The sequence below is a fragment of the Botrytis byssoidea genome, assembly GCF_014898295.1.
Source record: "Botrytis byssoidea strain MUCL 94 chromosome Unknown BBYS_015, whole genome shotgun sequence".
In the NCBI taxonomy this organism is placed as follows: domain Eukaryota; kingdom Fungi; phylum Ascomycota; class Leotiomycetes; order Helotiales; family Sclerotiniaceae; genus Botrytis; species Botrytis byssoidea.
In genome coordinates this window covers 527,596-538,691 of record NW_024065856.1, presented here as the reverse complement: position 1 = coordinate 538,691, position 11,096 = coordinate 527,596, and the positions used below count along the sequence as shown (strand labels likewise).

General features: G+C 44.3%; 7 protein-coding genes across 7 annotated transcripts; 5 read left to right on the top strand and 2 right to left on the bottom strand.

Moving 5' to 3' along the window:
• Window positions 1–115: 115 nt before the first annotated feature.
• On the top strand, window positions 116–1,044 carry EAE97_007657 (uncharacterized protein; the record flags this gene model as incomplete). Its single annotated transcript, XM_038878171.1, has 4 exons — window positions 116–224; window positions 281–449; window positions 507–651; window positions 721–1,044. 4 exons carry the CDS (start codon window positions 116–118, stop codon window positions 1,042–1,044), a joined length of 747 nt encoding a protein of 248 aa, XP_038731009.1.
• Window positions 1,045–1,415: 371 nt separating this feature from the next.
• EAE97_007656 (uncharacterized protein) lies at window positions 1,416–1,901 on the top strand (the record flags this gene model as incomplete). Its single annotated transcript, XM_038878170.1, has 2 exons — window positions 1,416–1,646; window positions 1,809–1,901. The coding sequence occupies 2 exons, from the start codon at window positions 1,416–1,418 to the stop codon at window positions 1,899–1,901; spliced, it is 324 nt and encodes a 107-aa protein (XP_038731008.1).
• A 331-nt stretch (window positions 1,902–2,232) lies between these two features.
• Window positions 2,233–2,915, bottom strand: EAE97_007655 (uncharacterized protein; the record flags this gene model as incomplete). Its single annotated transcript, XM_038878169.1, has 3 exons — window positions 2,233–2,466; window positions 2,591–2,731; window positions 2,790–2,915. The coding sequence occupies 3 exons, from the start codon at window positions 2,913–2,915 to the stop codon at window positions 2,392–2,394; spliced, it is 342 nt and encodes a 113-aa protein (XP_038731007.1). The 3' UTR covers window positions 2,233–2,391.
• A 308-nt stretch (window positions 2,916–3,223) lies between these two features.
• EAE97_007654 (uncharacterized protein) lies at window positions 3,224–4,183 on the top strand (the record flags this gene model as incomplete). Its single annotated transcript, XM_038878168.1, has 3 exons — window positions 3,224–3,300; window positions 3,364–3,816; window positions 3,892–4,183. 3 exons carry the CDS (start codon window positions 3,224–3,226, stop codon window positions 4,181–4,183), a joined length of 822 nt encoding a protein of 273 aa, XP_038731006.1.
• Window positions 4,184–4,565: 382 nt separating this feature from the next.
• On the bottom strand, window positions 4,566–5,372 carry EAE97_007653 (uncharacterized protein; the record flags this gene model as incomplete). The annotated part of the gene is made up of 3 exons (XM_038878167.1): window positions 4,566–4,977; window positions 5,030–5,130; window positions 5,195–5,372. The coding sequence occupies 3 exons, from the start codon at window positions 5,370–5,372 to the stop codon at window positions 4,720–4,722; spliced, it is 537 nt and encodes a 178-aa protein (XP_038731005.1). The 3' UTR covers window positions 4,566–4,719.
• Window positions 5,373–6,847: 1,475 nt separating this feature from the next.
• On the top strand, window positions 6,848–8,213 carry EAE97_007652 (uncharacterized protein; the record flags this gene model as incomplete). Its single annotated transcript, XM_038878166.1, has 3 exons — window positions 6,848–6,890; window positions 6,937–7,065; window positions 7,159–8,213. The coding sequence occupies 3 exons, from the start codon at window positions 6,848–6,850 to the stop codon at window positions 8,211–8,213; spliced, it is 1,227 nt and encodes a 408-aa protein (XP_038731004.1).
• Window positions 8,214–9,294: 1,081 nt separating this feature from the next.
• On the top strand, window positions 9,295–11,057 carry EAE97_007651 (uncharacterized protein; the record flags this gene model as incomplete). Its single annotated transcript, XM_038878165.1, has 4 exons — window positions 9,295–10,210; window positions 10,313–10,418; window positions 10,508–10,810; window positions 10,895–11,057. The coding sequence occupies 4 exons, from the start codon at window positions 9,295–9,297 to the stop codon at window positions 11,055–11,057; spliced, it is 1,488 nt and encodes a 495-aa protein (XP_038731003.1).
• Window positions 11,058–11,096: the final 39 nt, after the last annotated feature.

Sequence of the window (11,096 nt, the reverse complement as noted above, 5' to 3'; positions counted from 1 at the left end):
TACGTACAAGACATCCCGTGATTCCAAGCGCGAGTAACTTATAAATGTAAGGCTATAGATGGTACTTTCCAACAAATACAATCTAGCTTCTTCCATTGCCATTCATTAAATGACCATGCAATCGATCAACGGCCACAGCGCCGCATGCTGCAACATCCCACCAGTCGTTTCGAAAGGATATACTCCTAAAGGTACCTACGAAACCATTGGCGGTCTGAAAACTTGTGAGTATCGCTCCGCTTCAATAGGAATACACCACAGCTATTGATAAACCCAAAAGATGTTTCTGGGCCGCCATCTGCGAAGAAAGCCATACTGGTCATCTACGATATCTTTGGATACTATCCACAAACCATTCAAGGGGCAGATATTCTGGCTCAAGGATCGGGGGAGGAATATCAAGTCTTCATGCCAGATTTCTTTGAAGGACAACCGGCGAGGCTGGAGTGGTGAGTGGACATCGGTGTTTGCCATTGTGGAAATAGGGATGCTAGTGAAATTTTTAGGTATCCGCCTGTGACTGATGAACAAATGAAATCACTCATGAATTGGTTTGCTCCGAGGAAACCAGATATTGCAATTGAGAGGATTCCGAGTATTCTGAAGAATATTGAGGAGAAACATGGAGAGAAAATTTGGGGTGCCGTGGGGGTATGTGTTTTCTTTCGCTATCATCTCGGTATCTTCTTGATACAATCAAGAACTGACTTAATGATATAGTACTGCTGGGGCGGAAAAGTCATCGCCATAACATCCGGTGCAAACAGTCCATGGAAAGTATCAGCCCAACTGCATCCCGGTATGATGGACGTAGAAGACGCGGGGAAGATTGCGATTCCTCACGTGGTGTTAGCGTCGGAGGAGGAAAGGAAGGATATGGATGCTTATGAGAAAGAGCTGAAGGTGGAAAAATACGTTGAGACGTTTAAGGATCAGGTACATGGGTTTTTGAGCGCGAGAGCAGACTTGGAGGATGAGGTGAAGAGGGGGGAATATGAGAGGGCTTATGGGGTTTTGGTGGAGTGGTTTGGGAAGTTTTTGTAGTTGTCGTCTGGTGCACATTAGTCGAATAGACAGACAACTTTATAATTTTGCTCACCGAGACTCGGAACGTTATGTTCAAATATTGATTTTTGCTTGGTACTAATTTCATATTTTCGGATGTTCAAGTTCAAGAACTTTGACTTTAATATGTCTGAAATTGCTAGATTCTTACCTCTAAAAGAGAGCAAGCTCACCGGGAGTAATATCCACGGAAAACAACCGTGCACTAGCGTCATTCCAAAATCCTCAGTCCCTCCATTTGCGATATCAGTCCACACGACTCCAAGAACGCAATAACGAGCAATTTGATCAGCGGATACCTCTCGATATATCAACTACACTTCAGAACCAAGAAGATGATACCCTCGACAATGTTTCTTCGCACAGCGCGCATGGTTTTCCCGGCTTTTGCACGAGTTCAAAGTACACAATTGGCTGGCGCAAGATGTTTTGCTTCGATGCAGATGGCGAAGAGACCAACATTGGCTTTGATGGAGAGGGCGAAGGAGAGTGCGAATTTGGGCGCGAGTGGAAAAGGGGCAGAACAAGTTAGGGGTATGAAGGTTAGAAGTTCAGTGAAGAAGTTGTGTGAGGGGTGCAAGGTATGTTTTGTGTTTATTCCTGGGAAAGAGGATTTGGGTTGTGCGGAAAATGAGATAGGAGGAATAGCATAAGACAGCGAAGAAGCGGCTTAGGGGATATCTTTTTAGGATTTGTGACTGTGAGGGGCTAGATGTGTGAATGCTAACACGGTAACACTACAGAGCGTCAGAAGAAAGGGCGGAAAATCGGGGAAAGGACATGTTTATATCATTTGTTCATTGAATCCTAAGCACAAGCAGAGACAAGGGAAATAGATGATTGAATCCATACGGGATACGAAATACCAGGTTGGAGAGCAGAGAACGAGTAACTTCAATCGAATATGTTGCGGAATTGCGGGTTGCGCACAACCATGAGGATTTTGAGCTTCTGACGAAAGAGCCATGAGGAGTGAGATGTACGATATGTGTAGCACTCTGTATAAAGAGTACACACTAGGCACTGGGTATGGCGTTGAGGGAAATAGTAGATATGTTGGCAGAGCAAAGAATCACCTCCGCATATACACAATCAGAAAAGAATACAAACAGATAAAACCCACACGCCAGGCAAATGAACATACAGGGCCTTGTGAGGATTTATATACCTTTTTTTACGCCCATAATGGAAGTTTGCCCACACAATCTACAAACCTCAATGATTGTTTTCCAATACCCCGTACTCCATAGCTACTCCATACCAATGCATGTAGATATACAACCTTTTTCCCACCATAAATCACTTTCCCACAATCCAGATAATACATCATATCCCAGTGATATACCTTTCCATTCCTTCCCACTGCGTTTTACCTGTACCAATTAAATATTTGATTTGGCTCTACATCCCCATGCATTTGTTAGCTTTCATTGCCACTTCACATCAAACTGTACTCTTCCAACTTTCCCAATTTCGAGACTGACTCAACACCTCCCCCAACCAAACAAGAAGAAACTAAACCCACCAGATCTGTCACTCCCCTATTCCTCTCAAAATCATCCCTCACAAACCTCCTCGTCTCTTCCCTAGACCCCGCATCAGGAATCCGTCGACAATCCCGGAGAATCCGTCTATAAAGTGAAATAGCCTTGGATCTCTGGAGAAACTATCGATCTATTAAACTCTACTCTTTTTCATATATCTATGTATAGAACAGGACGTACATGATCCAGTGACACGGTAGGACCGAGTTTACTCGATGGCCGCCGGGGTTTGGCGGATGAATGGGAACGAATTGTGGGAGTGATGTTGCTGAGACGAAAATAGGTTCGCAATGGGGGAGTGCGCATTTTGTGTTGATATAATAGGGCTTGGCTATATGGTGAGGAATTGGAGGGAGCGGAGGGCTTGGGATATAAATTTGTGGAAAGAAAGAATGATCATCAGATGAAGAGGGATGGGTGGAGGGTGGGGCGGGGCGGGATTTCGCGTCGCGGGGCAGATTGTCTAGAACATCTAGACGCGTTTGCTGAATAGTTAATTCGAAATAAGAAACGAATTTATCACTTGGAGAAATTATATTGCAATGATGTATTAAATCTTGACCATAGACATAAAATCAAAGTTTTCAATTTGCGGATATTCAAGAAGAGCAAAAATGTCGACTTCGAATTCCATCACAATCGCGTGCGCGAAATCTCTCGAGGACTTTGAACGTGATTACATGCCTCCTCGGTATATTTTCTCCTTTCTTTATCTTTTTGCTTGTCGAGTTTTTGCATTGTTAACATCTGGTAGATCTTCATATGCTCTCTATGATACGTCGCCTAAATCTGAAGATGAAGCGGTGAAATCTTATAAACTAGGTTTGTATAAACCTAGTACGCTACGCCGGGAAGATTTAACGGCTTGTTTGGAGTTGGTTGAGAAGACGTCGGGGAAGCATTATAGGGAGAGTAAAGGGGGGTGGAATGGGAGAAGGAAGAGGAAGGAAATGGAGCTGTGGGATTTGAGGTATTTGGTTGTGAGGGAGGTGGATCTTGGGGTTTGCGAGGGAGAGGGAGAGTGGGAGGATGAGGAGGATGAGGAGGATGAGGAGGATGAGGATGAGGAGATGATTGTGGAAGAATCTGGAGAGAAAGGAAAAGGCGAAGGAGAGATCAAGGGATTTATGAGTTTTATGCCTACGTTTGAGGATGGCATCAAAGTGCTTTATCTTTATGAAATACATCTCATGGATGAATTACGTGGGTTCGTCTCACTCTTTCTAATATTTGCATCCTCCCTATCATGTCCATTTTTAATTAAATACTGACACCCTCACAGCACAGGCCTAGGCACCCACCTAATGTCCATCTTTACCAACATTGCGCGCGCCATTCCTGGTGTCGAAAAAACAATGCTAACATGTTACACGGCTAATGAAGCGGCGTTGAAGTTTTACAGGAAGCTTGGTTATGAGAAGGATGAGTATAGTCCGGAGCCGAAGAGGCTGAAGGGGGGGAAGGTGTTGGAGAGTGATTATGTTATTTTGAGTAAGAGGGTTGAGAGGATGGGGGATGGTGTAGAAGATAAAGAGGTGGAGGCCGGAAAGGGTAAGAGGAAGAGGGGGGTTTGAGTGAGGAGGTAGGAAGGAATGATGGGGAGGGGAAGGGTGTGGATTGGTGTTATGGCGTTTAGGATTGTAGTCTGGGATGGGAATTGATACCAAGAAGACAAGCGTGCTAGTGATTGTCGATTACTAAATTTACACTCGATATTGAGAGAATCAGTAACTGAATCGGATGGGTATCATCGTGCTCCTCAATATGTGTTTCCATTTCAGATATCACGATTCAAAACATGCCACCCTTTTCACCATCCAAACTTCCACTGCCCTCTCCAGCAGGACGAAAAATCTGGGACATCGAAGTTAGGTACTTTTTCAACAGTCGATTTCAAATTAGACAATCATTATCTTGAGTCAAAGGTTATCAAGTATACCCATAAGAGTTAGATCTATCCATTTGTATGTGTACCATATCATACATTTTTTGGACTGAAATTGAGATTGAAATTATTATAAGGTTTTAGATTATAAGTGTTTTCAATGCATGATTTCATTTGAGTGATTTGGTATCCCAATTTTGCCGTCCTGTTAAAGCCCCTCTATCATCAATCGGTTTGTGCCATCGCCATTGGCTCCGTCCTCTGATAACCCTGTGAAAAAACATCGCTACCCTGATTCCTCATGATAACCTCCTTCTCCTGTTGCATCAGAACACAACAATGGCAACACCAACTCAAAGCTATGTCCTTAATCTCTCCCTCTCCTGCTTTTCCAATCCCATATTCCGTTCGAATTTGGCGTCGTTGAAGAACGGTTAATATGGCTCCTAGACCGCACCATTGAGCACCCGCCCATATAAAACACTATCGGAAGTCAGCTTGTATGAAACTAACCATTTGTCATATAACAACATACGTCATTATTAAATCGTGAATATCCCATGAGATTGGGATCTTTGTTGAGCCGATGTTGAGTCTTGCCATAAACAAAACATGGACAAAAGAACGCTTTGAGACCTGAGGGTTCGAGAGCGTTAGTTTGGCTGGAACAGTCAAAAGTGCGGGATTGAGGGTGAAGTACAAAGTGAGCTTGGAGAGAAGCAATTCCAGATACTATTTGACCATTCTGACTGCTCTACGACGTCAGGGCTAGAATAGCTCGTTTGTGGCGGTTCTTGCTCCTGGGGCTGTTGGTCTTGCGGAATAGCAAGTGGCTTTTGTTCCATCGTCGGCTCTAGTTGTATAATTTTCTCTGCCATTGTGTTTGAAGGTGTATGTGCTTTAGAAGAAAGTGCTTGGAATACCACTGGGAATTATTGCGAGGAAAGATTTAACAGGAAATAGAGAAAATCAAATAAAGAAATCTATTCAAAAGTGTTTGCGTCGACAATGGTAGGAAATGTAGGTGACCTAAGTGCTGAAAACGAAATGAAATATATAATGCGATTTAGATCGACCATATGTGAAGACACCAAAATCTCAACGTTTTCTTGGCAAGATTAGAGTGTCTTAGAAAGTTGAGAATGTGGCGCCGCCTTTTGCGTTTGAGACTAAATATTTCCTGCGAAAACGTGAGACCTGGCCGTTCAGATACTGTCGCTTTTGAGTAGCATCTCAAAGGACGAGATATTCATGCGCGGTACGATTGCGCGGAACGAACCAAGATCACTAAGATTGTCACAGCACCAAATTTGACATCATCGACTGCCTTTCTCTCCTCGCGAACTCCTAACAACCTCGAACTTTCGAATTGTTGGACTGGAGATGTATGGAAATTGCCCTTTCTTTAGGGGTAGCCTAGGGTACTGTCAATAGCAGTCTCTTGTCAGTCTGCATGTGGTGCTACAGTAACTTTAACTTCAATATGCTTCTGTCTCGATATTGACATAACTAAAGCCATATTGAGGAGGTGTAAAGAGCAAAGCAGTGAGGGTAGGCTCCATATGGACAACGTAAATCACACCAGAATGGTTTTGTCAGATATGTATTTGAAATCTCAACTGACTTGAAACCTCAAACGCATTCGAATCTCTAATCTAACTTAGAACACGAAAAGTATTCAATTGTTGGATTTGAATTGGAACATTGAACGCATTTGATTATCAAAATTGGATTAAAACATTGAATATAAGGTTTTGCTTAATTAGTGTGCAATTTACTTCGTTCATCGCGCATGAGTAGTGAGGTAGACTGAGGTAGGGAGCACCAGAGAGGTAGGCTCGGAGAGGTTGGAGTACGGTACCTCGGGTACCCTACAATCTATCTAATAAAGTCACGACAATTCTGCCATTGATTTGACCGCCTTGGGGATTTACTTGACAGAACCCTTCGATTGTAAGACGTCGACGCAGCTTCTGTTTAAAAAGGAAGGTATTACTCAATGATACCACCAAAGCCATGGAAATTCAATGCGGGCAACAGCGGAGAGTTCCAGATTTGATTCAGTGTCGAATCATACGTTGAACCTTATTCTGCAAGTACAGGGAATGCCTTCAAGTCACCTGCTTCGTTTGGCTTGGAATGATACCACGAGCATTGATTGTATGGTGATTGTTCAGTTCGAGGATCTTGGTACCATTCATTCAAACTTGTTAGCTAATATGTAGGATATATTATGTTATACAAGATCCCCCCATCAACTTCTGACTTCCAAAAGACACATTTCTTGAAAACTTCTTCGTTGTCTTGGCAAGAACTTGGAATCCTTTCACCACCATTCTTTCAGATTATCAAGATGGGTAACATTGGACAAGATGCCAAAAATATTGTTATCATAGGTACTTTCAGCTGGTCTTTCTTAGATCTCTTCCTAATGTGAATTAGGTGGTGGTATCGTTGGTGTTTCTACAGCTTACTGGCTAACTCAACACCGACTGTATGATCCATCGATTCATATCATTACAATTCTAGAAGCTACAGAAATAGCCGGGGGATCATCTGGGAAAGCTGGAGGTTAGTGATACAGGATTTGAACTCCATGCACGAAAGTGCAATGGTCCCCAGGAACTTGGATCATATGCTGAACTATGTTCTAAATCCAACCAGGCTTGTTAGCATCATGGGCAACACCCTCTTGTCTCACTCCTCTTAGTTTCAAATTGCACACCGAACTCGCTGAAAAATATAAGGGGACTTTATGTTGGGGTTATCGCCGTGTTCACTGCGCTGATGTGACCTTTGATATACGAAGTAACACTTCAACGAACGAAAGTATCGATCGCTTTGAAACATTGAAGTGGATTAATGGATCTGGCATCAAAGAATTCTCTGAGATTGGCAAACCAGACGATACTGCTCAAGTTCATCCAAAATCCCTCACCAGATATCTTTTGGACCTCGCACAGGCTAAAGGTGTGAGGGTCATTATAGCACCCGCTACATCGATTAATTATTCTTCGAACAGAGAAGCAGCCCATTCCGTCGAGTATAGTGAACATGGAACTAAGAGACAAATTCATGCAACTGATACAATCATTGCAGCTGGTCCCTGGTCATCTAAATTGCTTCCTCGTATTCCAGTGTATGGCGTTAGGAGCCATAGTATCTTGATGAAACCTTCAAAAACATTGAGTCCTTACGTTTTATTCCCGATTTTCGACCTGCAGATCTCGAAAGAATCTCCAGAGTACAAGGAGAATGACTCTATGCAATGGAATGACAAGGAAACCATCATAGATAACATAGCAATTTACCCTCGTCCCGGCCTACCATTTGACCCCGAAGAGATTGTTTATATTTGTGGCCCCAGCGATTATTCACCACTACCAGAAAGTACAGATAAAGTCCTAGTGGATCCAAGTATGATTGCGGGCATACGAAACGCTGCATCGACAGTTTCCCCAGAAATTGAAAATGGTGAGTTCGTGCTAGGCCAAGCATGCTTCAGGCCCCAAATTCAAAAACATGCAGATGGAGAAGCGGTAGGCCCAATCGTAGGGGGTGTCCCAGGTATAACAGGACTATGGATAGCGACTGGACACGATGAGTGGGGAGTGCAAAATTCCCAGGGAACTGGAAAGATTCTTGCTGGAATGGTGATGAGAGATGAGCTCGAAGGTGTGGATGTAAAGGCCCTCGATCCTCGGAATTTCTTTGGATAGTAAACGTGGGGTATTGCTTAAATCTGGGTCCAATTACGTGGTTGAAGGATTTTGTTTGATATTTGAGAGTTTGCATAGCGCGGCCTTGCTAGGGTGATGTATACTCACATTGGGTGGTATTTTATATTGAGGTGATGCCTACCACTAGTTTCAATAATGTCACGTTTAACATACAAACAAATTTCGAATATCTGAAAGCTGTGCTTTACAACCAATCGTTTGATCTTCACAAGGTGTGGACAACACCCTACTTACTGTTAACTGTCAAAAGGAAAGAGGTGGCAAAGAGCGGTCTAGAAGCACGAGTATTGACTTTGTTCAAACTATATTGCATACTATCTTGATGCAGGCTTCATCCAACCATCAATTGCAACCTCGAACTCGGCCCTGCCAAGTTTTCGAACCAAATTTCCGTGGGTTTGAATTGTCAAAAATTCTACACTCGGGCAGCGCAAACTCGGTATCCAAAACAGTTAACCACTCCACCCCGTACAATCGAGTTTCTTTCCGAATTATCCTCATCAACAAACAACCCGTAGTTTTACGGCGCGTTGTTCCGTTCAATGCGGTACATGCAAACGGCCGCTTTCTCCATATTTCTTTCGCTCCTGGTAGGCGCCCAGATGCCATACCAGCGAGGCTAGGCGCATGCATTGGTTCCTGGACCGCATTCCTTACATGTACGTACTATGCACACATGTCGTGCTTGCATAAAGCACTTTCGCCCCAGAGACATTGTCCTATTTCATGCTGCCCCTTGGCTCCTTTTGCTTCCTTATGTGCATTCAAGAGAGTAGATATGCAAAAAGTAAGTAAAGCAAGCGCAGCAGATGAAGTGTACATGTACGAGATGTTGTACTGCATGTTATGAATACAGATGGCGGTTGTCGCGGCTTGTTGTGATTGTGTATACTTGTATATTGTGTGTTTAGCTTCTAGCTGTCATTTCTGCTTTGTTGATTGAAATGTTACAATCCTAGCGCGTGGAACTTTGTTCACAGAACTACCTTAAAGAGTCGATTGAATTCTGGGACATTTTATCAAAAACTCAGAGGAATATTCAATGTGAAGAACTGGGACAATGGCTGTATCGGAACCCTCCAGATCTTTTCCAATCATCGCTGTCGAAGTTATCAATCCACCCATCAAATCTCCAGAATCTTCATTATCAAGCACGAATGACCCGGAAAAGGGTATCACTGTTGTATCGCCAGCACTCTCATATAGAGCTCACCCACCCTCCTTCAACCCTATTTTAACAATCATCTCCTCTTTCACCCTCACCCTTTCAACGTGGGGTTTCTACAACAGCACCGGCATCCTCCTTTCACACCTATCTGTACATCTCCTCCCCAATACCCCACTCCCGATTCTCTCCCTGATCCCCACTCTCAATGTTTTCCTCACATTGCTCCTGTTCTTCCCTCTTGGCCCCATATACGACACTTACGGCCCTCTTCCTCTTCTAATCCCAGGCTCTCTCATATACATTCTTTCCCTGCTTCTCCTCTCAATATGCTCTTCTCTCTTTCATTTTCTCTTGGTATATGGGGTTCTAAGTGCCATAGGCATGGCGCTCCTGTGTACAGTAGCGAACGCGATGTTAAACACCTTTGAAGGAACAGGCTACAGAGGGCTAGCGACAGGCATTGCGTTGGTGGGCAATCCGACTGGTGGAATCATTTTTACGTTTGTATTCCAAGCTGTGCTGGAAAGCTTGAAATGGGGCGATGCTATGAGAATCGTGGCAGGGAGTGTGGGAGTTCTTGTTGCAGTGGGATTTTTGGCTTTCTTGCCTAGCGGGGGGTTGCGAGAAAGGGGAACTCGGAATGAGAACGGATCCCGGGGACCGGATGAAGATTGTAATGTCAGTACGGCTTCGACCAATACCAGAAATGAAGCTCCGTGGTGGAAGTTCTGGCACGAGAAAAAGGTCGAGGGAGATTGGAGTTTGTTACGTGATAGAAGGTTTCTTTGGTGTATGGCTGGTATCGCGCGTAAGTGCATCACCCTCATTTACATCTGCCCTAATGTCTCTCTCCCATACTAATAATAATATGTTGGCAAAAATTGACACGACTAACAATACCTTACTCAAGTCTTCGAATTCGTACTCGTAGGCGCCATAGGTCTCCTTCCCACATACGCACTGCAACAGGGGTTTTCAACCTCTGTTTCCTTCAACGTTGTCGCAATTGTAAACGCGTGAGTCTCCCTTCTTCACTTCCCCTAATCACCTCCACATTCCACTCCCGCAAAAATGAAGAATGCCCACAACTAACCCCAAGACGCAGCGGCTCCATCCTCGGACGTCTCATCTCCGGCCCGCTCTCCGACCACCTCGGCCCCTACAATACCGTCTTTCTCTGCTTGATCTTCATTTCGCTCCTCGCGAACTTCGCTTTCTTCCTACCTACTTCTCTTCTCCCCACCAGCGCCTCCTCCACATCGCTCATACTCTTCTACCTCTACGCATCTTTCTCAGGCCTCGGTTCCGGCGCCGTCATGAGCGCAGCCCCCCTTTGCATAGCCGCGCTGTGTCCGTCGCATGTGTATGCGAGGTGGTGGGGCGCCAGCCAGGTTGGAGTCGCCATTGCGTATGTTTTCTTCCTCCCTTTCCTTTCGTGGCTTCCCATCCAAGTTCACGAGATCAATGGCAAATATTAACACCCTCAATTTAGATGTTTCCTCAGTGTTCCTCTCGCTTCCATTATACTCTCCCGAGTAGCTCCTTCCCTGTTCATTTCCTTTTTCGGATTTGTACTTATTTTGTCCGGTTTAGCTTTTGCGCTTGCAAGATGGGAGGTATTGAGGCGCGAGTGGAAGTGGATAATCAGGGTTTGATTGACGTGAAGAAAGCGAAGGAGAGAAACAAATGAGGGA